This window comes from Pollicipes pollicipes, unplaced genomic scaffold, assembly GCF_011947565.3.
Source record: "Pollicipes pollicipes isolate AB1234 unplaced genomic scaffold, Ppol_2.1 Scaffold_7261;HRSCAF=8764_pilon_pilon_pilon, whole genome shotgun sequence".
Lineage (NCBI taxonomy): Eukaryota > Metazoa > Arthropoda > Thecostraca > Pollicipedomorpha > Pollicipedidae > Pollicipes > Pollicipes pollicipes.
The window spans coordinates 18,143,853-18,169,389 of NW_023597054.1; the positions used below are offsets into that span (position 1 = coordinate 18,143,853).

At 54.0% G+C, this 25,537-nt stretch overlaps 1 protein-coding gene across 1 annotated transcript; it reads left to right on the forward strand.

The window, feature by feature from the left end:
• The first annotated feature begins 1,336 nt into the window (after positions 1-1,336).
• Dr (muscle segmentation homeobox protein Drop) lies at positions 1,337-21,044 on the forward strand. The gene is made up of 3 exons (XM_037236442.1): positions 1,337-1,733; positions 13,018-13,578; positions 20,524-21,044. The coding sequence occupies exons 1-2, from the start codon at positions 1,361-1,363 to the stop codon at positions 13,428-13,430; spliced, it is 786 nt and encodes a 261-aa protein (XP_037092337.1). The 5' UTR covers positions 1,337-1,360; the 3' UTR covers positions 13,431-13,578; positions 20,524-21,044.
• Positions 21,045-25,537: the final 4,493 nt, after the last annotated feature.

Sequence of the window (25,537 nt, forward strand, 5' to 3'; positions counted from 1 at the left end):
AACAGTTTTATGTCTGTGTATGCTTTTGTGAACTGCGCCAATTCATAACATGATGACAAGTAAGCTGACACCAAGTGAGCACTAGAAAATGAGGTTAAGTAGGACGAAATACCGACTATGTTGGCATGTTTATCTCATGTCCTCCGTAAGACATGCTTTCAAAGATGCAACCGAAATCCGCGTCGTGAAACTTTACCTTCATACGCATCCATATATGCTGTGCGTCTTAGCGTGTTAGCGCCATTCACTGTCCCCTCCGCACCAAATGGCTCCACAGTGTCCGACGAGGCCATGCGATCCAATCAATGACCGTTATGACAAAATCCCTGCGCTGTTTAACCTTCGGAGTCAATAAAAATCAGAATGGATTTATAATGTCCGCCTTAATTCCCAACATCAGGAAATGTTTGTAACGACCGGTGCCGTTGAGACGATTGGCACTCGACCGTCCCTTTCGCCTCGTAAATGCGCGAGAATTATCAACAACCGACATTCCTGCGTAATGGCCGTGCTCGGCTGGCTACCAGCCCGGGAATCGCGTGAGGTGTTGGATCCGGTTCTTTGGCCGGGCGGGCGGCGGTGGTCGCGGGCCGCCGAGAGCCGCGTCCACCGTGCCGGGGCCGTTTTTGCTGGACCGGCTCGCACCGATCGGTTGCAGCGCACCGAAGGATTCGGCGCTGAGGCGGTACAGTTGGCTGTTGCGCGACGTCTACGCACGCTCCAGCGCCACCCCACGATATGCTGTGCTCGACCTGACCGACGGCCTGTTTGTCGTGTCCGAGTCAACCGACCCTCCCATATCTTCCCCGACAGCATCTGCGCCACCTCGGCACGCCGCCCGCCCAATAAATCCCGTTTTTCATGCCATTATGTCGTATTTACTCAAGTTTTTCCCTCGAATTCAATGATCACCGCGTAAAATCTCATCCGAACTCATCGCTATCACCAATCATTGCCGTGGAGCGGGCGGTATTGTGCCGGGGCCGCCGATTGGCCGGCCCCGTCCGATCGCCCCGCCCCCCGATCACACGGCTCCCGCCCCCAGCGATGAGCGCGGCGGCGGCGCTCAGTCGCCGCGTGCCGCCGCCGCCCGGCCGAGCCGACAGCCGAGCGCGGCCGCCTGGGCCCGGCACCAGCGGCACCAGCGACACCAGCGCCGGAGCGCGGCACCTTCAGTGTCAACGGCGCCGTGACGGCCGCCGAGCTGAACGGACCGCAGGAGCCGGGCCGGCCGGCGCGGCCCGCCGCCGCCGCCATGTCGGCGCCGAACGTGACCGCGGCGCTGCCCTCGAGCGTGCCGTCCGCGTTCACGCGCGTGCCGGCCGGCGAGCCGCGCGCCCGGCCGCCGCTCTCGTTCAGCATGGACGCTCTGCTGCGGCCTGACGAGCCGGCGCCGCGCGACGAGCCGGACGAGGACGAGGCGGCCAGCGAGCGGTCGGCAGAGTCGCCGCTCAACGTCGAGCGGTTGTCGGACGCCGAGGAGGAGGATCCGGCGGCGGTAGCGGCGTGTGGCCACGCGCCGCGCGCCGCCAGCCCGCTGTCGGAGCGGCTGGCGCAGCAGCGCTTCAGTCCGGGCCCGCCGGCCAAACCGCCGCCGCTGGCCGTGCCGAACGGCCTGCTCGGCCAGCGGGCGCCATTCGGCCTGTACCCGGGCCTGCACGCCGGCATGTGGCCGCCCGCCCTGCAGGGCTACCCGTTCTTCGGCGGCAACGCGCTGCCGCCCAGCCTGCAAAGTAAGCCCGGCCCCGGCTTGCCGCGTGCCCGTGCCGCCACGTGCGTCGCCGCGTGGTCTGCGTGTGCGTCCGTGTGTGTGCCCGTGTGTGACCGGTCCTCGGGCTGCCAGCTGCGCCCCCAGCCGCACGAGGCGACTGGGGCCGGCTCACCCCCGGGTGGTGTCTGTCCAGCTTGTGTGCGTGTCCGCCACAGTCCAAAGCAGTCTGTCATGCGTGACCGCTCCTCTAAAAGGACCGCGCTCTCTCCGCACGCCGCTCCAACAGAGCTGGTTGCATGGGTCCTCACTATGAGTATGATGGTTCCATATTATCCGGTCATGAGCGACCCTATCAAAGCCATGGTCCTCCAGCGAATTTGTGGCCTTGCTAAGTTTACAGTCATTCCAGATGAATGTGTCCTATGCGTCGTTATTTCAACCGTACGCATTTCGGGAGACTCGCCATTTGTCTCTGTTTCGACCATAAATCCGTTCGAAGCGGTCCTGAACGAGCCAGACGCATGTTACGACTAGCAGTAGCCTAATGTGTTCGTCAGGTTGTCCTTTGTCGGGCGTACTAACGCCACACGATCACTGAGCGGAAGTATTTGTGTGGTGCTGCGAGCCAGCTTGCCTTTGACCGACCTCTCACGGCGTTCGGAGTGCACAACGCAAGGAACACTATATTTTTAGGAGGTCATGTCCGTTTCAATGATCCACGAGCTCTGAAACTGCCTTATTCATTGTGAGAAGGTTAGATGTGAGAAGTGAAAAGTGAGATGTGTCCGGTGAGAAGGAAGTCAGTCACTCGGTGGTCTTTTGCTAGAAGTATCTCAGCAGGTGGGATGGTGGTGACACTCACGCTAGCTAAGCTTATCAGCCTTTCTCCATTTTTCATGGACACAGTTGTCCCTCTCCGTCATTCCTTCGTCTAGACTAGACCTTCGTATAAAGCTTCCAATTAAGTCACGCCACAGTTCGCTTCTAAGTAAGACCCAGATCGATAATCATATTCATTATTCATCTTCTCAAATCAGTTCCACTGCAAAATGGTTTGAAGTCGGTGAATGTTTCGTTTCTCTTTTCATACGTGTAGATACATTACCATTACGGCTAAGCCAGACTAAATTTGTGAGAAGTACAAAGGAATAAAAAAATGTTGTTGATCACAAGCTACGCGTCTATGTGATTTACATGATACGCATTTGTGATATGATACGATATGCATGAGGCGCATGCACCCATCACTGAAAAATATTTTTATTGCGCTTTCATGGCTAGGCTTCTCTCAAAAGAACTACAAAAAAAGAATTCGTCTAAATGAGAATTCCCGTCTTTGGTAATTGTTGTCCCATTCAACCTACAAGGAGCATCGAATGGTCACAAACGGTGCCTACACACGATTTGATCAACCAGGTATGGTCTTCCATCTCACACCTTTTTATCGCATGAAAACCATGTTTACTCTGAGCTAGCATGAACATTGTTAGCCGTTCTCTTTTCACGAGGCGAAAGTCTAGACTAAAACGAAGCATTAAAAGTAAGCTGTCATTACGCCGCGGAAACCTCAAGGTTTAAACTGGCAACAAGCGATGTTTTTGGCTTCAGATTACAGGCCAATGCCAGGTATGAATTATACTACGCTGGGAGCAAGAGGCATGCAACTACATTGAAGAGCCAATAAATGGCCGCAACACCTAACAACTGCCTATCACGCTTCTGGAAGCAGTACATGGAAAACTAGAGCGTTCGCCCAGGATCACCATGACGTCGCTGGGTCAATGGAGCCCCTGCATGACGAGCAACCATAAGCAATTATGCATTGATGTATGTACAGGCCGGGCCGTCAGGGAATAGATACAAGCACTCTGGGCCGGCGTTGTCCGAGCCCCACTAACCATTTAAGCAGATTTATTAAGGTGAAGACTAATGTTGAGAAGCATTCGGTCCCAGACAGTGGGATTTGGGACCTCAGTGGGCAAAGGGGAATGGCAGCATCCCTGCATTACCTTGCATATGTTTCATGAAAATAGCATTGTCATGTGATGCTTCTGGTACCCCGTCCTTTCCCAGGGCCCAGACATGCAACAAGTGGGGATGCCTGCTGGAGATGAAACTTACCTCAGGGGCTCCAAAAGTCTTATCTGGTTCCGACGGCAACGCAAAGCAAACTCAGAAGATGGATGAGTGAAGTGAACTTTGCATGCTTCAAAATCCAGCATCTGTCCCCTCGTATCCATTCAAAACGTGTCCGTGACCTTCACGCCCACACCTGGCTGATTCCGCCTTCCGATTCGACAAATGTCCCACTGCGGCTCAGATGCCACCTACGCCCGACGCCCTCCGCTGCAGCCCCTGCCGTGTTGACGCCGCCGGTAGCGCTTCAGGTAGCCGCCTAAGCTCGATACCCTGCGCTGGCGTGGGTGGCGTCAGCTCCTGCCGTGTTGACGCCACCGGTAGCGCTTCAGGTAGCCGCCTAAGCTCGATACCCTGCGCTGACGTGGGTGGCGTCAGCTCCTGCCGTGTTGACGCCACCGGTAGCGCTTCAGGTAGCCGCCTAAGCTCGACACCCTGCGCTGGCATGGGTGGCGTCAGCTCCCGCCGTGTTGACGCCACCGGTAGCGCTTCAGGTAACCGCCGACGCGCTTCGCGTTCGGTGCGAGTCGCCAGGCAGGATGACCTTGCTCGGTCGGAAGCTTGTTAACATGTTAATGTTAATCGCATTATGCCGGTCAGGTGAGAGAACGAGTGTTAACGAGCTCTCAAACGCTGTCGTGCAGCCGCGCAAGGCTATCGCTGTAATCCGCCAGTGCAAGGCATCGTCTCAAGGTCACAATGGTGTTGCAGCAGCGACCATGCCATGGCCCAACATAACGTATTTGTCTTGGGGGTGTCCACCGGTGTCAAGAAGCAGTCATGTGACTCAGAGTAACTGTAACGTAACACCTGTTCCTGGACATGAAGGCCGGAATGTGGAAGAACTGGGTCCGCCGAAAAGACATAGTTGATACGTGGACGTCGCGACATCATCTCCCACGCCATATAGCAGGATTTCAGGTCGGGGTGTTGCAGTGCCATCAACCTGACAGAAATCGCAAAAGTGGCAATATGTCTGCCGTTTTGCATCTTTGGGCGCTGGAAAACTGTTTTTAATTAAAATTGTCACCCCTCTGTAAACGCATTGCGTCGTAAGTTTATTTGGTAGTCACGATGATTTTCAACTTAAAAGCCAGCTCAAAATGAAGAAGGTGCAGTGGCGGTATGTTGCAAGGTACGAGGATATTGATGGGGTTCAAGTATATGACAGCTCAAAGGGAGTTGACCAGCCCAGTTCGATAAATGAGTGTAGGCGGAGGAGTATTTCCGTTGTCCTGCATTAACTGGGGGAAAAAAGACGGCTTTTTAATCCAAGTTTTCGCCTCGCTGAAAAAGCAAGCAAGCATAATTCCTTTAGGGGCAAACTCTTTTTAAAAGTCGGCGAGCCCTTGTCAGTACGGGCTTCAACTCAAGATACAACGTCGAGATTGCACGTGACGTGGGGGCGATGCCACCTCACTGCTGAGCTAGGGACAGGCACGACCAGTGGACTTCGGTTATACGTGCAGCTACAGGTGGTGGGAACATCCCAAAAAGTGAAGAATCAAACTCGGTTTAAACCAATGCCTCTCAAGTGTCAGCACAGGGTTTAAAGGAATGCTGCACCTTGGTACTCATTCAGCAATTCAGCAAATACAATTTAACCAGGCACGCTGGTACCAGTCCTTGGGTAGAGCGTTGTATCCCTTTGGTATTCAACGTAGAGCTGAATCAGCAGCAGTATCCTTAAATCGCGATGAGATGACAAATCCGTGAACAATTTGGAGATCTTATCTTGTTAATCTGTCACAAAACTGCAGCACGCCCCGCCTCCGGGCTGCTCCTTGTTTCCGCCAAGCAGCACGGGGAGTGGAAAGACTATTCAACAAAAAGGCTGTGTACCATCATGCCATACTGGACGTACATGACGTCATCAGGGTACCGGAAGGGTAGTGGTCAAGCTGCGCGTCTGGGAAGTCAGAGGTACGGGGCTCGGTCCCGCGTGGTGCCTTCATGTTAAGGTGACAGGCAGGCAATGTCATAAAGCCCCAGCAGCTGAGCATGCTGTAAAGCGCCAATGGCAATATGTACATTGCATCGCTGCTTGCATAAGTGGACGTCGCGTCTTATCCTCGCAAAGACAAGGTTTCGTGGCCACTCAAGACTGATCAGGGGCAGGCCTCTGTACCTATTGTTATGCCTCTGTCTGCTGTGTTTGGGCCTGGACGGAACCAGCGGATAAATGGGGCACAGCTAGGTAACAATAAACCCCGTAACAATATTTTGATGGTATTGGTAAAGCAATTTCGCGTCTGAGGTCACCATCAGTATTTTTAGGTTATTAACATTGTCTTCGTTTGCCTCGAACTTGTCATCAAAGCCGAATTATTATTGCGCTGAACGAGGCAAACATTCGGAGCTTTTTTATCAAAAATGCTGCCTTTAAGTTGCATTACCAGTTTGTTGACGCGTAAGGATTTTCTGACGCAAAGTGGCACTTTCGAGTAAGAGAGTAACGCTAAAAATGGCAAATACGGGCAAAAGAACAGCCAGAAGTGTGTGAAAGTTCGGGCGGTATAAGAGCATATAAAACCGACAAATAAAGCTCCATAGCATGTGCTACGACATGCAAAGAGTACGTGGCAACGTGAGTCACCATTTTTGATGACCCTTCCAGGCACAATTATTATCCGCAGGTTATGAAGCAACACTACCAGGTCTTGAAGTGAATACAGCCAGCCAGAGCTACCTACGCACGCTTCCGGATTTCCTATCACCAACAGTTAGAAATGAAGGCCAAAGTAGGTCAGAGACCGGGGACCTCAAGGCGTCGCCTGCGTGTCAGGGAGAAGTAACAATTCGGCGATAGAAAACCAAAACGAAGAAGGAATAACAGCGGTAGGATGCATTACAGATAGCAAATGCCACTTTGAGCCACGTTTGGACCTGGCAAACTCACCTTGACAAAGTCATCTAAACTAATGACCTCATGTGTCCTTGACCTAGATACTTTATGATATGCTGTAAATGGATGTAGCACGAGATAGCAAAAGTTAATGACGCTGGCGCGAGTGGTTCTACGTCTATGGCAGCAATGCTACGAGAACGGATGTCTGACTCCTTCATTGCGATGGTGACATGCAACTTAGGAGCTACGCAGCCGTGATTTGATAATGTCGTAGTTGGTGCATGTATCGTGCAATAGGAGTGTATGCAGGATTCAGTGGTTGGAGAGATAGCGCACGACTCCTTTAGCGCTGAAAAGGCCATTTTGGCGCTTTCTTTTAGCCACTAAAAAAGTCGTCGTGTAGCGTGTTTGGCAATGGAAAGCCTGGGTGCAGCACTCCCTTTTCAGCTTGGGCTCGACATGGTAGTCAGATAATCAGGACGTAGTCATGAAACCTGAGGGTTGGGGATTTCGCACCTGGACGCAGGGATGGAACGACCGACTTTTCCAGGGGGACAAGCAGATCTGGAGGCCTCCTAAGCAGATCCGGGGGCCTGCTGTTCCATGTCAATATAAAAAGATCTCTCGTGTAGGGGCCTCTTTAGCTTTCTTGTTATTTCTCGGCTATGTACATACAATTAGTTTAAACATCCTCTTAGCCTGGTGGGGGGAGGGCATGTTATTTCTAGCCGAAACATGTTTGAAAGGGAGCATGTTTTTCTTGGGTTGACGGGGCTTGCTATGAACTTGGTGGGGCCTCCTTGAGGTCAATTAGGACCTCCTGTCAACTAATAAGGCCCAGTGTTTGCTATATTGGGCCTCATACGGAGCGGAAATGATCTCCTGTACGTCTTAAGCGCTCTCCTTTTGATTCAATGGGGTCTTCTCCTGTACCGGTCACTGGGGCAGCCTATCGGAATGTTAGGATCTCATGAAATTTCAAGCGCGGCGAAATGTGTGTTTTCTTTTGGTACCCATTGGCGTGTGGCAAGAGCACATATCATGGTGACGCCATCGCAGCCTGGGTATATCTGAAACATATCCTGTTTCTCTGAGCGCATATTTGTGTGGAATTCTGATTGAAAGTATTCCGGCAAAGTAGTCGCTTAAGAATGGCATGTCGGAAGACATCGTCTTCTTTTACGAGTGCTGACGTGAGTCATGGCCAAAGATGTACCCTATCTTTTGCAATGTATTGGACTTTGTATTTCATGCTTCTTCAAACGCTGCTTAATGCAGTGATTGCCATTCCCGAGAAGTACGCCACGCTCTGGCTCTGAGCGTGATGGTGATAGTCCCGAAACTAACAAAAAGAACGTCCATTGTAGCCGATTAATTCAGTCTCAAAACAGATTTTAATCGCCCATAGGCAGACGGGCCTGATCCGTGCGTACACGCTGATAACGGTGGATGATGAGGGATCAGCCATGCATATTCTGTTATCACGGCAGGGGCGACGCCAGCATTGTTAGGCTTCAACAAAGACCGTCATCGCTGTCGCCGTTTATCTGTCCCGAAGGGCCAACAACAGCTCTGTGTATCAAACATTTAATCTGGGAGGGTGCCGCCATGCTCCGGGTGTCCCGCCAATTTACTTAAACCAGGCCTGAAATGATCCATAGCTGACTGCTTACGTCCATGGAGCGCCTTAACCTTCCACTGCCCTCTTCTACCCGCCTCTGTGGCTAGGATCATCCGGCGAAGCACAGGTCTCACATATGCTGTTTGTTTTTCCTTATTGTACTTCACTTTGGGGCTACGAATATCGTTATTAATGTCGGACTCCGAACTGGAATAGGATGATGATCTCTAACGTGTATGGTGATAAGAGCATCGTTTTGTGGTTGGGTTCGTGTTGTTCATAAAGGATGGGATCATAGTAATCACAAACCTCCTCCGCGGTGCATCACAAGGCATTTTAATGGTGATCTTCTGCTCATGCTTGACTGTGAGCAAGAGCTTTTTCACCAAATTTGTCAAACAGTGCATTACAAGAACTGGATAATTTGAGCGAAAAAGGCTGCGTTAACTTTTGCAATGCCTTGACTCCAGGAGGCCCTTGAGTTGTGCTGTGAGCAGATACAAGTGGTTAGGATGTGACCGAGTGGTTGGGACACTCGGTACTCACCTGGAGAGGGGAGGAGAGGGGGGGGGACAGGTTCGAATCGCGGTTAGACCGCAGCCTTTGGCATTAATACGATCGCTGTGATCGTTTCCGCTCCTCAGAAGTGTGCAGGATGGTATTCGCCGTGTTACATTTTCCGGGTATATAAAATCATGTTTCAGACAGTTTCAATGACACAACTTGAAGGACACTTATATTTATGCAGCACGAATGGAATATTTCGTTGTGTTTCATTAGCCATACCAAAAGTTCTAAGGCGACGTGGATGGCAAGGAATCTACGCCGTCGACGTCATGCATGACGTAGATTGCGATTGTGACGTATTCGTAGCGTGACACGCTTTCTGCTTACAATTTGGTTATTTTCGTGACAACTGCACTGATCGAATTTGTGAGACCTCATAGTTTCTGTGCCTTTTGATGTTCGCAGCTAATCGGACGAAAAATATTTACGTGTGTCACGTGAAATCTTTTCAGGACGCGCAGAATCATTTCCGTTCCTTGGTCCAAGTGAAACCAAAGTGGCGCAGCAGAGTCATTTAGAAACAAGTCGGTTTACGTGCCCACAGCTGACGGTGGGTGAAGACCAGGTGTGTCATACATTACAGACAGATGATTTTCACCTACCATTGTTAGGTGCACGCGTAGCTCGTGTGGACGAAAATGCCACTATTTCACGTGCACAATTATTGTCATTAAGGTAGCATAAATGTCAATCCAAAATGTGTTTGTTGTGCTACAAATAATCCGACAAAGATTGCATGTGGCGTTAGGTAGGAAAGAAAATTATTGGCGTGCTGCGAATATACACCTATTAGGGCAGCTTTTGTACATGGAGATCGTTGATCAAATGCCTTGGACTTTGAGCCAATGTGACGTTTTCGTACATCATGGCTGCTGCCTTGTACAGAACTGCGATCCCTACCAACCTTATATGTTACTGAACGTTGCTCCAGTCGTTGTCTAACCTGGTCCCAGCAAATTGCTTGTGCCTTTCTGTGACGCAATGGAGAACTGTGTTTACCAGCCCCGAACGATAGCACTGTTTTGTCTCTGCCGGCCAAGGAAAACTAGTCAGCGTCTCACAGGAACATCCAATTAGCATTACTGGCAAATCAGTCTCTCCGACTGGCGGATGTATTTGCCCTGGCGAGTGTGTGCCAACTGGCCGGGTCCGCCGGCCGGCCGTCAGCGCCGAGTGGCAGCGGCGACGCACCAATCCCGGCGCGATCGGCGCCCACACGGGGCACGGCCGCTGCAGCCGTGTGTGCCGAGCACACACGTCACGACGGCCGTCCGCAGGCGATGTATGGCGCCGTCACAGTCAACAGCCCCGCGTGCGGCAACGCTGTCACAGGCGCAGGTGTCATACGCTGTCATCGCGGGACAAGGCTCGGCGCAGTGGCAGGGCTCGGCGAGGAGGGTCAGGGCTCGGCGAGGAGGGGCAGGGCTCGGCGAGGAGGACAGGGCTCGACGAGGAGGGTCAGGGCTCGGCGAGAAGGGACAGGGCTCGGCGACGAGGGACAGGGCCCGATGAGGAAGGCCAGGGCTCGGCGAGGAGGGGCAGGGCTCGGCGAGGAGGGACAGGACTCTGAGCGGGGCAGGGCTCGGCGAGGAAGGATAAGGCTCGGGAGGATGGACAGGGCTCGGCACAACACCAGGGTTTGGCGCAGGGGCGGGGCTCGGCGAGGAGGGGCAGGGCTCGGCGAGGAGGGGCAGGGTTCGGTGAGTAGGGGCGGGGCTCGGCGAGGAGGGGCAGGGCTCTGCTGGGGGCCAGGGCTCCGCGCGGGGCAGGGCTTGGCGCGGGAGTTTGTGCCGGCCGAAATCTGCGGCGCTGAATGCGGAGAAGAAAGACGTGTGGTAGCATTTGGGCTTATGATGTAATAGGCTAAATGGTGTTTTTGACGTAGGTTAGGTTATCTGGTATCATTGGTATGTTTTGTTCCTTGCTTCATATAAATTTAGCACGAAGGTAGTTTAATGAAACAGCAGGTGGTTATTGGCCAAGCTGTCGTCTCCACAACCACAATGGGCACAACCGGGGTCTCACTGCAGTGCATTAACGCTCCGGAGATGAGGGGGAGGTGGTGCACTGGCAGCATCTTGGCCTAGTCCTGCGAAGCAATAAGTGAAAACAAACCCGAATAAGCACTGGTCAGCGGGTGTGGGTCATGTCTGTGAACTTGGGAGAGCGTAGCAGACCAAGCATTCATGCCAGCGAACTTCGGTGCGGAGGTATTCGACCGCAGGGGAAACTTCCCAGGTTTGAAAATAAAAATATCGAAGCAACCGATATGTTTGTGGGCTGCACGCATTAAAAGTGTGTAGGCAACTGTGGAACCACTCCTAAAAAGCAGGATAACGTGCCTTAGCCAAGCACAGTTCCTTATGACGCACAAACGGAAAACGCATTCATGAGCAGTGAGTGCCCTTTTGGCTCGGACCATGGTCACGCCAAGTCGCGTAAGCATCCTGAGGGGGCAATGACAGGCTTGCCGTTTTACTTCTGAAATATATTTAATATGGCGTACCTTGACCTGAATCGAGATTCAGTGGCGTCAAGATATCCAGTTGCAAGTATGCAAAAATCTGCACCACTGGTGGGGAAAATAATCGTTCTTGCTTATCAAAGTTCCCCCATCAAGCGAGTCGGTCGTGCTAAAAATCCAAGCAGCTCAAATGTGCCCTTTTAGAGATATCCTCCATCAAATCACGGATCGATTGCTTCTAATTGCCCAGACACCTCAGTAACCACAAAGGCTCTCCGTGTAGTTTTTCCTTTAAATGGATCGCGTGTTGCGTGACGTTATGCTGTTTCTCGCGGCCGGCACTGAGTCAGGTTATTATAAACGGAGGGGAGTAGGTCAGTGCTCAAGCGTGGCAATAGTCCTGGCGCCAAACAGAGGCCAACGGAAAAGTACAGTTTCGTGGATAAATGGTCTATAGCCTCTTCGCACCTTCCTGCAACCGTAATTTGCTTGGCTGCCGGAGGGAAAAATGTGTCATGACCTCGAGCAATGAATGCCGGAGTCCATTGTGAAGTACTTCTTGCGGAATGCGTTGGCATTCACAAGGAGCGGTCCCGGCGGACAAACTTCTCACCGCTGCACCCCGACCAGGGGACCTGCACCCCGACCAAAGGACCTGCACCCGACCAAGGGACCTGCACCCCGACCAAAGGACCTGTACCCCGACCAAGGGACCTGCACCCCGACCAAGGGACCTGTACCCCAACTGGGAGTCCTGCGGAAGGGGATGGCGTAATGTGGCACCAATGGATTTTATACATGGTCGTTGGTAGACATGTTCCTCGACTCCAGACGGGGATGCTAGACCCCAAGCATCCCTAGTCGACAGATCTCAGGGCAATGATCCAACATAGGCTCCCTAGCATCCCTCGTCGACAGATCTTAGGGCAATGATCCAGCCTAGGCCCCATGACATCATTCGTGGGCAGATCTCCCACGATAGTATCACCCACTGACAAATCTCAGGGTAATGATCCAGTGATCAACTGACAAGAGCTATCGAATGCTGTTTAATGTCCCGGGTCAGATTTCTCGGCTCAATGGCAACACCATGAAGCATTATTCACACATAGTCTCAGTGTTTGGTCGCAGTGGCGTCATTTTCTAATTTCGTTGGCATTTGGAATCCGACCATGTTTTTGAAATTGACCATTCTGCCATGTTAATACAGTAACCCCTAGTTACAGCTGATGCCAATGTAAAACCACAGACAAGGCTTTAAATCCATTTGTAGGCATTTTTCCCTCGCTTTGAATGCAGCGCTCAAAGTACCCTGAACCTCGAAAACTGAATCCCCGACTGAAAAGATACCGTGAATATCAATTACTATATACGTTTTTGTGTTAGGTGCCTGGTGCATTTAAAAGGAGCTGTATGCATAGAAAGTTCCTTTTTTATAAATTTATGAAGGCCCCGTTCCTTTCTGTAAGCCTTACGAACCTTAGTCCTGGCTTTTTAAAATGAGAGGTCACAAAGGCAGCTCGCGCCTTGCGCATCGTACCACGTATTTGTCGAGATACATGCTTGAGAGCGATGGGTGGCTGGCGCCTCTGGTTTGGAATGCATAGTTATGCTGATCATCCTCTGACCTCCTGCTGATCGTCCTGACACAGAGTGTGCCGCTGTTTCAGAGCCACCGGAGCCGCCCAAGATCACGGGCACTATGCACCTGCGGAAGCACAAGCCTAACCGCAAGCCGCGCACGCCCTTCACCACCCAGCAGCTGCTGTCGCTGGAGAAGAAGTTCCGTCAGAAGCAGTACCTCTCGATCGCCGAGCGGGCCGAGTTCTCCGCCCAGCTCAGCCTCACCGAGACCCAGGTGAAGATCTGGTTCCAGAACCGGCGCGCCAAGTCCAAGCGGCTGCAGGAGGCGGAGCTGGAGAAGCTGCGCATGGCGTCGCGGCCGCTTCTGCCCACCTTCGGCATGCTGCCGGGCGCCGGCTCCGTGTTCTCGGCCGGGCTCGGCCTGCCCGGCTTCCAGCGACCGATGCCGTTCCTGCTGTCGCCGGCCTACTCGCAGGCGCAGCCGCCGCACTCCAGCTAGCCGACGCGCCGCGGCCGCCGTCCTGCCACTGTGATACCGCCGCCGGCGCCGCCCGGGTCACCGGAGGTCAGCCGGGGTCGCCGGAGGTCGCCGGAGGTCAGCCAGGGCGCGTCGCGGTCATCGGATGCCGACTCGCAGCCACAGAAAGGTGATTACGGTAACGAAACCAATTGAACGCAATCAAGTAGCTTTGCTGCCCGATTTATCAGCTGCGTCGTCGGGAAATAAGATCGATCGGCTGTGTGTGGCCGAAGAAAGCTGGCCTGGGAGAGCCACATTCACAGGCGCCCACTCAGGTGTAAAGGCAGCGCCATACGCCCCGAGCTTCAGCTGGTATGACGTCCATGCCATAAGAGTGTACCTGACATGACTTTGAGGCGAGGTGGCGAGGTGGCGAGGGGTTGGAATGAATTTTCGGAAAAGTATGCAGTTATTAACGCTTTGTGTTCATTTACAGCGGTGCTTGTTTAAAGCTACCACGCCATTAATTTTAGGTATTTCTAAAAGCTTATCATTATGTCGGACAATCAGGCGTCCAGTTAAATCAACCAGCCCACTTTGTGTCCAGAAATTTTCGCATGGGCATGCATTGCTTCAGACATATATATATATATATATATATATATATATATATATGTTTATATCAAATATAAGCTTGAAAGCTGTACATACTTGTCCAGAAGTCGGTATCTGGACCGGAGAGCGCTCTGGAAGCTACCCTCGCTGATGCGTCTGTCCGTGCGCGGCGGGAGAGATTCTCCAATAAGATGTCGCACCGGCCGCGCAAGGCCAAGATGGAACGATATAATTTGATTCAAGTAATTCCAAGGCCTTCTCAGAAATAAAACATTTCAGGCTCGACCAAATCGGCTAACATCAGCGCGGAATAGTATTCCTGCGCGCTTTTTATGACCCAGAGAATGAACGCCAGAAACAGTTAGTGACGTAAGAGCGAGCACATTGCTTCAGTGCGGCTTGTGGGCGCTGCAGCATGACAACCACAAATTTGTATGATTAATTTACAACGCTACCGAACAATACTTGGACCACCGCACTCTCACGCGCACTTCCCGGTCACATGGCGTTCTCCATGCGCCTGGCCCGCCTCTCCAGCGGCGCCGGCGGCCGGCAAGTCGTGCTGGCGCCCCGGCTGGAGCCGAAGCCGCGGCCGGAGCCGTGCCAGAGCTGGGGCTGGAGCCGGGGCCAGAGCCGGAGCCACGGCCGCGGCCGGCGGTCGGCGCGGCCGGCCTGCTCGTCGGAGCGTGGCGCCGCCCTCCCCGGTCGGCCCGTCCCGCCAGCTAATTAACAAAAACACGCGCTCCGTTGCACGCTTGTCATGCCGACCGGCCGGCGCTGTAAAACAATTAAGCGGCGCGGGTATCTATTAGGAGCTCATTATCAAGACATCATAGCTGGGATGGCTGTGACCGGTGGCGGGCGGGCGGACGGCTCCCGGCCGGCCCGACTGGGTTTGGCCCGGACCAGTGCTGGACGGACGGCTCCCGGCCGGCCCGGCCCGGACCAGTGCTGGGCGGACAGCTCCCGACCGGCCCAACCCGGATCATTGCTGGGCGGACGGCTCCCGGCCAGCCCGGCTCGGACCAGTGCTGGGCGGACGGCAGTGGTCGGCCCCGGTCCGTCACGTGACTCCGGCCAGTAGTCGCGCCGTGCCCAGCATCAGTTCGCGCGCCCGTGACTCCGCGTGCGTGGTTGAGGCGACCGGTTATTGCACCAACTGGAGCCACTTAGGTTACATAGCTGTGTCACGAATGCTTTTGTTTGCGTTCTCCACCATCCATTGGTCGTGATCGATGACGTTGATTTGACCGTTTGCGAGTTGATATGGTTGTTTATTGGTGAGGCTTCTGGGCAGGGAACCGTGCGCTGTGGGCCGTGGTATGAGCCTAGGGGCGGGGACCGCTGCCGATGAAGCCCGACGAGGGCGGCTTCACCGTTGGCCGGTACCGGTGACGCCCTGGGGTACGAGCCCCCGCGGAGGGTCCGTTCCGTCATCGTCGCGCACATGTTATTAATAGATACGGCTTTCCTGCCGGCAGAGACACGCTAACTAGGTAACGAACCAATTAACGAGAGCGCTCTCGATGCGACCCGAGTATGCACAAAAGCAAACCCTCGTTAACATAATCACTTATGCTCGTCGCGTTTCCGTCTCATTTTTCTTCATTATTTTCGCCTAATTCATTATGCCTATTGGTGGCGCCAAGTTCGGTGGCGGTTTTCCTATCTGCACCGCGGTGACCGGCGGCGCCAATTAAGGCGGGAGTGCGCTCCGCTCGTAAACGCGCGCTGTTATTCAGGAGTCGGCCGTCGCGTCCGCCTCCGCCGGCTATCTGCGATATCGGCTCGGCCAGATGACATGAGGGGCACAATTTGTTTGACACGGTCGTATCGGGTGATCTCCGTGTCGGCGGGCCGCGGCCGGCCCACCTAGCCGGGCCGGCCGGCGGCCGCGGAGACCGGCCAGCGGCCTGACGCTGACGGCCGGCAGCGACGCCGGCGGCCGCGGAGACCGGCCAGCGGCCTGACGCTGACGGCCGGCAGCGACGCCGGCGGCCGCGGAGACCGGCCAGCGGCCTGACGCTGACGGCCGGCAGCGACGCTGGAGGCCGCGGAGACCAGCCACCGGCCTGACGCTGACGGTCGGCAGCGACGCTGGCGGCCGCGGAGACCAGCCACCGGCCTGACGCTGACGGCCGGCAGCGACGCCGGCGGCCGCGGAGACCGGCCAGCGGCCTGACGCTGACGGTCGGCAGCGACGCCGGTAGCAGGCGGCCACGGGTGCCGGGAGTCAGTACTCCGGCTCCGGCTCCTGCTGTGGCTGGCACAGGCTCAGGCTCGGCTCAGGCTGGCGGTCCGTGCCGCTCCCTCGGCATGGTGTAGCGCCCGTGAGCTCCTGTGTGGGCGGGTCCTCCGACCGAAGCATGGCCGTTGTGGCCCGGCCCGTTTTCGGCGGGACCGAGACGTCGGTTCACCTCCGGTGCGACATCAGACGGTCTGGTGTGTCATAGCCGCTTTTACGACGCACTCAACTGCTGTGCCTATATGGCGTCGCCTGCCTCTCACCCTGGCAGGAAAGGCGGGCGTCGCGGGGAATCGAACTCAGACGGTTTGGTATCGCTCAGCTGTTGACGGGCACATGTGGCGTACCATCTGCCCATCGCCTGCCAGCCAAAATGTCACTAAGGAGCACTGATCAGCATGCTGCTCTCCGTCTAGGCCGATTGTTTTTTATCATTCTCCGTTCGGTGAATGCACTCTTGGCAGTACTTCCTTCGTGACTAAAAGTTTAACCCTTGCCGGCCGTTTGGACTCTCGCTCATACGCACCCACATGTGCCCAGAGCATTCCCAGGTTCCAGCACACACACATATCACACACATATCACACGCATATCACACACATATCGCACACGTGTGCCGTTTTAACCGTGACCACCGCGGCATCTCGGTCCTGAAGCAGTCTGAACGCCGCTGAATCATGTCGCGTAGAGTGCCGCCCCGGGGCCAGAGTGCCGCCTTGTGACCGTGCCGGCCCGTTCGCCGCGCGGACCGCTCCGGCCGGGACAGAGGCAGCGCGGTGTGAAGGCGCTTCGGTGGCCGCCTTCACACCGCGCGGTCAACAGATAGTCTGCTCTACAAATGACCGCCAGTACCCCGCGTTTTGTTCGGCGTGCTATTGGCTGTCACGGAAAGGGAGCATTTGTCATCACGGGGCGCAGCTGAGCGGAAAAATACGGGTCCGACCGTTGCCATTTTGACCCAGGCGCTGCCACCCCGGTAATTCGCTTCTAAAAGGTTTATGTACTGCGCTGTAAAGCTAGCTGCTAGCTAAATGAACTGTATGGCTATGGCTGTATAGAGGCTTGTCAATGGCCAAACTACGGCAGCAGCGGCCGGAGAAGGCCATCTTCCATAACGAAAAACTCATCGGCGGCGGTGGCCAGGTTTGTTTGTTACAGATCACTTCACTTCAAAGCCGAGGGGTATCAATTTAGACAAATGTCCAAATATAAATGACTCGAATAGTTGAGCCAGGAGAAACAAATAATTTACCGCATTCCTGTCAGATAGGATGCTGGCGTGTAACTAAATCCCAATTCACATAGCGTTATGTACTAATTAATATCGGAATTATCTATAAATCAGCTTTTTAACGAACGGCTGGCGGCCGGGCGGTCAGCGGGCGTCTCCACAAAAAGGCTTGCGCCGGCCGGCGGCCCGCGGTATGATTGACGGCTCGCCCACAGTCGGACAATACGGGCCGGTAATTTACCGCGTGTCTCGATGGATTGCCGATGCCTCGTCAGCTGTCCGGCCGGGTGTGTGACAGATCACCGATAGCATGGGCTCTCTCGCTCCCCGTCCATCTGCCTCTCGGAAGCTCAGTCTCCGATTGTTTGTCTGTTTGTCTGGCTGGCTGTTCTTCTATCCGCCTCTCTCCCATCCATCTCTTTCTCTCTCTCTCTCTCTCAGCTCTCTCTTTCTCTCCTTATCTCCTGGTCTCCTTTTTCGTCTGACTTGTCCGACTCCGGTTGACACACAGTTATTAGTTACGCCAGCAAATTTGGATGAGTTCAGTTGGGTTCAGGTATTATTGTGCATTCCTCGCATATCACAGAAATCACAGACGTAATTAAAATTATGAACTGAGAAGCATAAGATCATCACCGATAAAGCCAACTTGCTCTTCGCATCATTGTACCGTACGCCATGCTTAACAGCCTGGTTCAGATGTCTACGTGGCGGCCGTCGCACTGCCAACAGAAGTGCCTCAGTATAAAGGCATAGCAAGCACTGAACTGCATTCCAATGCACATGCATTTGTTTCTAGCTCCCGAACTGATGCGGGAACTGAGACGGGTCTATGACAGTTTTTCAGGACAACTTCCCAGCGGGCTGGAGGGCGGGGCGGAGCGGGCAGGATTGCTGCAGGATTTAGCTGGTTTTCGGGCGTGACGAAGTGTAGAAAATTTGCGATATCAACCTGTGCCAGGTGTCGAATTCCTTCTCGTCATCGCCCACCAAATCACCAGGGTTCGCCAGACGGAGTCACAGCCGACTAGAGCTGCTGGGCTGCAGGCGGCGGGCCGCTGCTTGCATTCCACGGGGCCTTTGTGGATCAATCGATATCGCGCACGTCATGCCTTGGCGTGCTTTGGCCTCACCTGAGGCTGAGCACCCAATCTTGACACCAATGAATTGGTGCTCAACCTCTTCACATTAGCGTGCTATAAACGTTATTTAGCACTCTGTGAATAAGTCATTACCAAGGCGCAATGTCCGTTTAGCGAACATTCACGTGTTTGCGTGACTGAAGCCGGCCGTCGAATCGGGCCGGCCCCCATACCTGGGGCACAGAACGGCGATCGGAAAACACGGCCCGGCGGTACTGTCGGCCCGTCACTGCTCGGGGGCCGGCTCGGCCGAGCTAGGGCGGCCCGGCGGTGCTGCCGGTCGTCACTGCTGCCCCCTCCCACCCCCCACCCCCCTTCCCCTCCCCCGGTTAAGCTAGGACGGTTCGATGGTGCTGTTGGCGTGTCACTGCTCGCCCCCTCCTCCCTCCCCACGGCCGAGCTAGGACGGTTCGATGGTGCTGTCGGCATGTCACTGCTCGGGCCCACCCGGCCGAGATACGACGGGCCTGTGGCGATAAATCTGTACCCACCGACGCCGTTTGCAGTCACTGATGCGTGCAGCTTGAGATGTAAGATTTTGTTGGCATCTTACATCATTCAGCATGTGCAGATCTATGTGCTTATCCATGTGATTCATTTAAATATTGAGTAAAATTGCATTGATCCCTTCGCCTTTGGTTAGATTAAATGCAAGTTTGTTGACTTATAGCTATTACGTGCATCGTCATTTAGCCATGCAATGATTTTCCCGGCATCAAAGCGGTTGCTAGGCGTCGTCGACACACGCATTAATGTGCACAACCACCATCATAATGTAGCTAGTGAGGCCGTCATGGCTTGTCTTGTGTTGCTGCTAATCGTTTACGGTCGAAATTGCTCTGAAGACTGGACTCTGCACCGCGCAACATATCTGATCGATTGTTACTTTCCCTGGCTTGATATACGCCCATAAAATGTTCGGAGGGCTTCGGGTACTCAACTAACGAGCGGAAAGCATCCAGTACGTGCCCATTATCAAGCACAGTACAAGAGTCTGCGAAGCTTCACGACACTTCTTACAAATTTAACAAGAGATCGCGACACGCTCCAACGCAGTGTGACTGTCCGCGGACACCCGGCCGCGCGGCGCCTGTGGTGGTGCGCCCAGCGTGTGTGGTGTGCGGTGTGCGGTGTGCGGTGCTGGCCCTCGGCTGCAGCCCCGTCGCTGCCGCCGCCTGTGATGGTGTGCCTCTCGTGTGCGGTGTGCGGTGTGCGGCGCTGGGCGCTGGCCCTCGCCTGCAGTCCCGTCGCCGCCGCTGCCTGTGGTGGTGTGCCTTTCGTGTGCGGTGTGAGGTGTGCGGTGTGCGGCGTTGGGCGCTGGCCTTCGCCTGCAGCACCTGCCGCCGCCGCCACCTGTGGTGGTGTGCCTTTCGTGTGCGGTGTGCGGTGTGCGGTGGGCGGTGTGCGGCGCTGGGCGCTGGCCCTCGCCTGCAGCACTCGCCGCTGCCGCTGCCTGCGGTAGCGTGTCCGGCGCCCATCGCCGGCTAATTACCGTCGTACTGCGCGGCGCCCATACCAGACACCTTCCATGATGCACGCCCATGTCAGGCACCTAAGTACCGGAAGGTAATTCGTTGTTAATTTCTACGGCATTTTATCAATTGTTGGCGGCGGAGGTGTGAGCCTCACGGCAAGCGACGGGCCCGACTTGCAGCCCGGCACGGAACACCGTCAGTGGCCGGCCGGGCCTGCGTCACGCTTCATTTTTGCTTGTCCTTGTTATCTCCCGATTCCTTGTCAGTAGCGACGGTCCATTCCGTGGTTTGATAACATCATGGCATGAAGAAAAAACCGACGTGACTTCTCGTTCTCATTAATTTCCCGGAGCGTCGCTGTCTGTCCTGTCGTCAACGGATTGCCACCTTGTTTTTCTCCTGACCGGGCGCTGTTTTGTTGCAGGCCATTTGCTGCCGCGCTGCTCGTTGGCCCAGGAGACCTGTTCGGCTGACTTCCGACCTGACCTGACCCGGGGTCAGGTGGTGCTGCGCCCTGCGACGCCCCGGCCCGTCGTCGCCACGCTAGCTTCTAGTCAGCCCCACCGCCGCCGCCGTCTGGATGTCAGTAAGCCGCCAGTGCGGCTCGCTCCGGCGGCCCGCGGCGCCGTCGCTGTTGTCAGCCCGCCCCTCCACGCGCCGTGAGGAGCAGAGCGCAGTGGGGCCCAGAGTCGGGACGCCGCGTTGCCGTGGTTTTCCTATTTGCCGTCAGCCGTAGGTTGGGTGCCTGAGGCCAGGTGGCGCGGTGTGCGAGCGGGCAGGGCCGGTGGGCCTCGCCACCGCGCGCTGCTGCCCGCCTGCCTCTCAAAGGCGCTGGCAGTGCTAACCGATCCTGACCGATTGTCTTGTTACTGTCACGCTGTAAATACAACGGAACTGAGAGTTAATGTTATGTAATTTATACATCAATAAACAGTTAATTTATTATCTGGTGTGTGCGTTTGTGATGATCAGACGCTGATCAACGTCGCGTACCTGCCGAACCTCGGATGACGGTGCGCGCGGATAAAAGAGCGGCAGGTGGATCAGCACCACCACGACCCACTTATCCTCCATCCCTGCTCCATCCTGCATCCTTGCGACACCCCGCTTCTCTGGAGCAGGCTGCACGCGTCAGCCACGAGTGGGCCGAGAGGCCCCGTGGGAAGGGGGCTCCCGACCGGGTACCCGGCGCACATGCCTAGGCTAAGGCTCGGCGGTTGGCCCCCCAGGCGCATGCAAGCCTGCCCCACCGATAACCACTTACCTTCATTTCATAGCCCTGAAATTGGGCGCAAAATGGCCCCGATGCCGACGCGCCCTTAAACACCAAATCAACACGACCACCACCATAGCCCTGACATGGTCATCTACGGTCGAAAGGGCTCTAATCCAAACAACCAACCAACCAGCACCACCGAGGCGGTGTTGGTCCGCATTGACGGAATACACCCAAGCTCATTTCATCCTGAGGTGCTGTGGTAAAACATTCATTAAAAGTTGCATTTCTACCCACAGCAAGCCGATTTCAACCGAACCATTTGCACTGCGGTTTTACATCTAACTACAATATTACACTACACACTTACACTACAACACATTTACGTAGGCATTTAGGTAGGCATACTTCACCTTATGCATTGAGGGAGTGCTCGACTATTGGCACACATCCAGATCCGCAGCGAAATAAATTCGGATTGACGTTGTCTTCAGCCATATTTCTTGCTGCCCATCAGTTCAAGGAAAGCAGCATCTGACGCACAAGATGTTGACTACAGCTCGCAAGAACCTCAGAGCGCGATTATTTTTGTAAAAAGGTCATTTTTAAACGCTTGGTATTGAAAGGAACTTGTCGCGGAATTTACTGTACACGGCAGCACGCGCCAGGACCAGTGCGTCCACCTGCCTTCCACTGATGGTATGCATCATTAAGTGACGGACTGGCCGGCCCACAGTGGCATCCAGCAGACGGCAGCGCCTCCCCTGGCTCAGGGCGCGCAGCGGTCACCGGTCTCCGACTGTGCACGATGTCTGGCGATGTTTGCAGTTCCACTGGAGTCTGGGAGTGCGTGTATGCATGCGTCGAAACTCAGCTAAACAAAAATTAAGACTGGCTTTTGAATGCGTCACATGCAGGACCAGTATCAATATCTAGAAGCCAACTACGTCATCCAAGAGAAACTGATCAAATGATACGCATCAGGCCAAACACCAACCCACTTAACCTCACCTAGCACCATTAGATAAGAAAATATGAAAACTGGAAAAACGCTTCCACGCTCTGTTGTTTATTGGTGTTCTATGGTACGCCGACAGCATGGCTATTTTACGAGGGTAGAAAGTGCGCCGTGCAAAAAGATGCACCAGCACAAATATTTTGAATAATAATTTGCTATTGACACATCTTGCATGCTTTCAACCGACTGTCGTGGTGCAGGAAAGTTAAAGAAATAGCCAAACGCTTGGTTCCTGGTTGTGTGTCCTCAATGCCAACGACTTTCAATAGATGACGCCATCACCGGAGATTGTATACGCTGCTATTGTACAACGGTGTTGTTTCGCAGTGACGCATCTCCGGTTCTGCAAGCGACAAGCATGTTTACTGTGAGTGCAAACCTAGTGAAACGCGATCGTGTTTCCAGAAAAGTGGCGAGGTTTTTAATCAATGACGACTAGGCCGCGGCAATGAAGGACCGATGCAGACATTTAGACGCTATTTTTCTTGTAGGGTAAAGTAAAATCATTCTAGCGTTTGTGCCACTTGTGCAGCGGTGTCAAAGTCCCATTAAAAATATATGTTGAACGATGACTCGGAATTGAGGGGCTACAACGATCATAACAAGCCAATTAAAACAGCATTCGAACGCTAAAGCAGGCGGGAGAGCGGGCGCCTGTTGTAACACTGCGTTTGAGTGCTCGTTAGCGCTCACTCACTCCACCCATCTGAAAAGTTGAGCTATGAATCTCATAAACCCCTCATGAGCTATCCATCTTTGAACCCCTGACCCTTCCAAGTTAAGCCAATTCCAAAAGATCCAGGGGTCCTGACCCCCCACCCCCTTGATCTCCAGCCGCGGCGATGTTGGCCAATGGGCCACCCCGAAGACACCAGCATAAGCAAGCAAATTGCTCCACCTTCTGGCCGAAAATGGTCATAAAAAATCAGATCTGATCAAGTGATGCATCGTAACAATGACATTCATTACAGCTGGCTTGACTTCTGGCATAAGTGTTAGAAAGCTCAACGGGTAACACCCCCCCCCCCCCCCTTCAATGGGCTCGAATAGCGTAGCTTAACACCAAGCACTCGCGTTTCAACACACATGCATCATTGCATATGCACAGCACCGTGCATGCACAACACCAGTCCTCATTGTAAAACATTCGAAGAAGGCCAATTATGCATCAGCTATGTGGCGTGAACTGAGTGCGGGGCAGTATCACACATGCAGGCTTACTGTCGCCCGGAACAACCGCTCTAATCCCACTGTTTGGCGGCGTGCAGCCCACCACGGAGGACTGCAGCAGAAACGGGACGCGATTTACGGTACCCACGAAGACACGATTGAATTGAGGCCCTCTGAGACCACTCAAATATGGTGAGCCGCACAACAAGCAGCCGTATGCTTCGTGGAAAGAGCTGGAAATATTTCTTTTCGCTCAAGTCTAAACTTGGGCCACGGGTTCAGACGAGTTTTCAAAATAACAAAACGTGTTACCTCTTTTCCTGTTTGATGCATTGCATACTTTTGACGCTAATGGACCGTGAGTCTGTCCATACACCAGAAATATGTAATTAACCGCCCACTCAGTGTCGCAACTATGTTGCGAAACGCTTGCAGTGCTTTTCACAAGCATGCATCAGGAAATGGTGATACATCCATACACAAAATGTGTTCGACTCAAAGATGTTTAAGTCTCAGATATAGTAGGTTGGGAATTCTTATGCTGGCAATAATCGACGTTCAAAATCGAAATACGTACTGGTTAAGTGACGCTATCAAGCAAACAATGGCTATATCAGCTGCAGTCAATGTTTCCAGCTGTGGCGACGAGACAATGGTACATGGCCACGACTGGCCACGAGCACAACTTGAAGCATCGACCTTTGTCAATGTAGCTCTAGCTTTCTCAAGAACGTCATTCCCCCGGTCTAGTGTAGGCCGATTAATGCGTAGGTAGTTTTCTTGCCAGCTAAGATGGCTCCAGCCCCGCCCCCAGCTTTGAGAAGGAAGTGGGCCAAATTCTGAGAGAGCTCCGTTTGTTGACGTATTTTAGGGACATCTTTTGTCATTTTTCACGACTTGGCCCCCTCATTTTGACAACTGCGTCCATGGATCATTGTCAGGACAAGAACTACCAACGCAAAATGCAGGAAATCAAGGTCTCTCTTGCTGATATCCGGTCATTCGGGACACTTTTTAGCAATGATCAATGCAGTGGCACGTATCCAAGCATTTTCATATCACAGCTATTCTGGTCGACGTTCCCTAAAACTGAAGTTTAAACGTGAGTGTACGGTAAGGCAACCATGCTTGTGGCAACATTCACAGATGGATGCCATATAACACCTGCAGGGGACATTGAACTGCGTTGAAAGATCTATCCAGAACCTTTTTTGCCGTGTCCGTCCTTTACGGAACCCGGTTCATTGAGCTGCTGAGGCGCATCACCCGGTGACCGATATCTTTCCCACGCTGGTGACAGCGGTACGCGGGAGTCCAGCGCTGCGCTGCCACCATTCTGCGCGGATGGACACGGCTGAGAGACGGGGGCAGTCCTTCTCCACATCCATGCAGTGGAGGATTACCTCCACAGGTGGACACGGCTGAGGGACGGGGGCGGTCCTCTTCCACATCCCTGCGGCGGAGGACCACCCCCACAGGTGGACACGGCCGAGGGACGGGAACCGTCTTTCTTCACATCCCTGCGGCAGAGGACCACCCCCCACAGGTGGACACGGCCGAGGGACGGGGACCGTCCTCCTCCACATCCTTGCGGCGGAGGACCACCCCCATAGGTGGACACGGCCGAGAGACGGGGACCGTCCTCCTCCACGTCCCTGCGGCGGAGGATCATCCTCTGACCTCTGACGCCGGCCAGCGGCTCTCAAACGCATTACACCATCAGCCTATTGTGACGCCAGGAAATGGATGATGTTTATCTATCCACAGGGCGCTTACACGAGCGTGCCGCAAGTGTTAATCAAACATGGCATTTCTTATTGACCGGGGCGGCGGTAATAACGGATGAAGCCGTTAGTCATTAACAAGCGACAAACCCTCACCGGAACGGCGCATACAGCAATAATAACGACTTGGTGGCCTTATACCTCTCCAGCTCACACGCCTTAGAATTTCATTTCTCATTCCGTCGGTAACTACCGTGAAGTCGGTAAGGCTAGCCTATCATTAAATCCTTAGCGATTCAGAATATTTTTC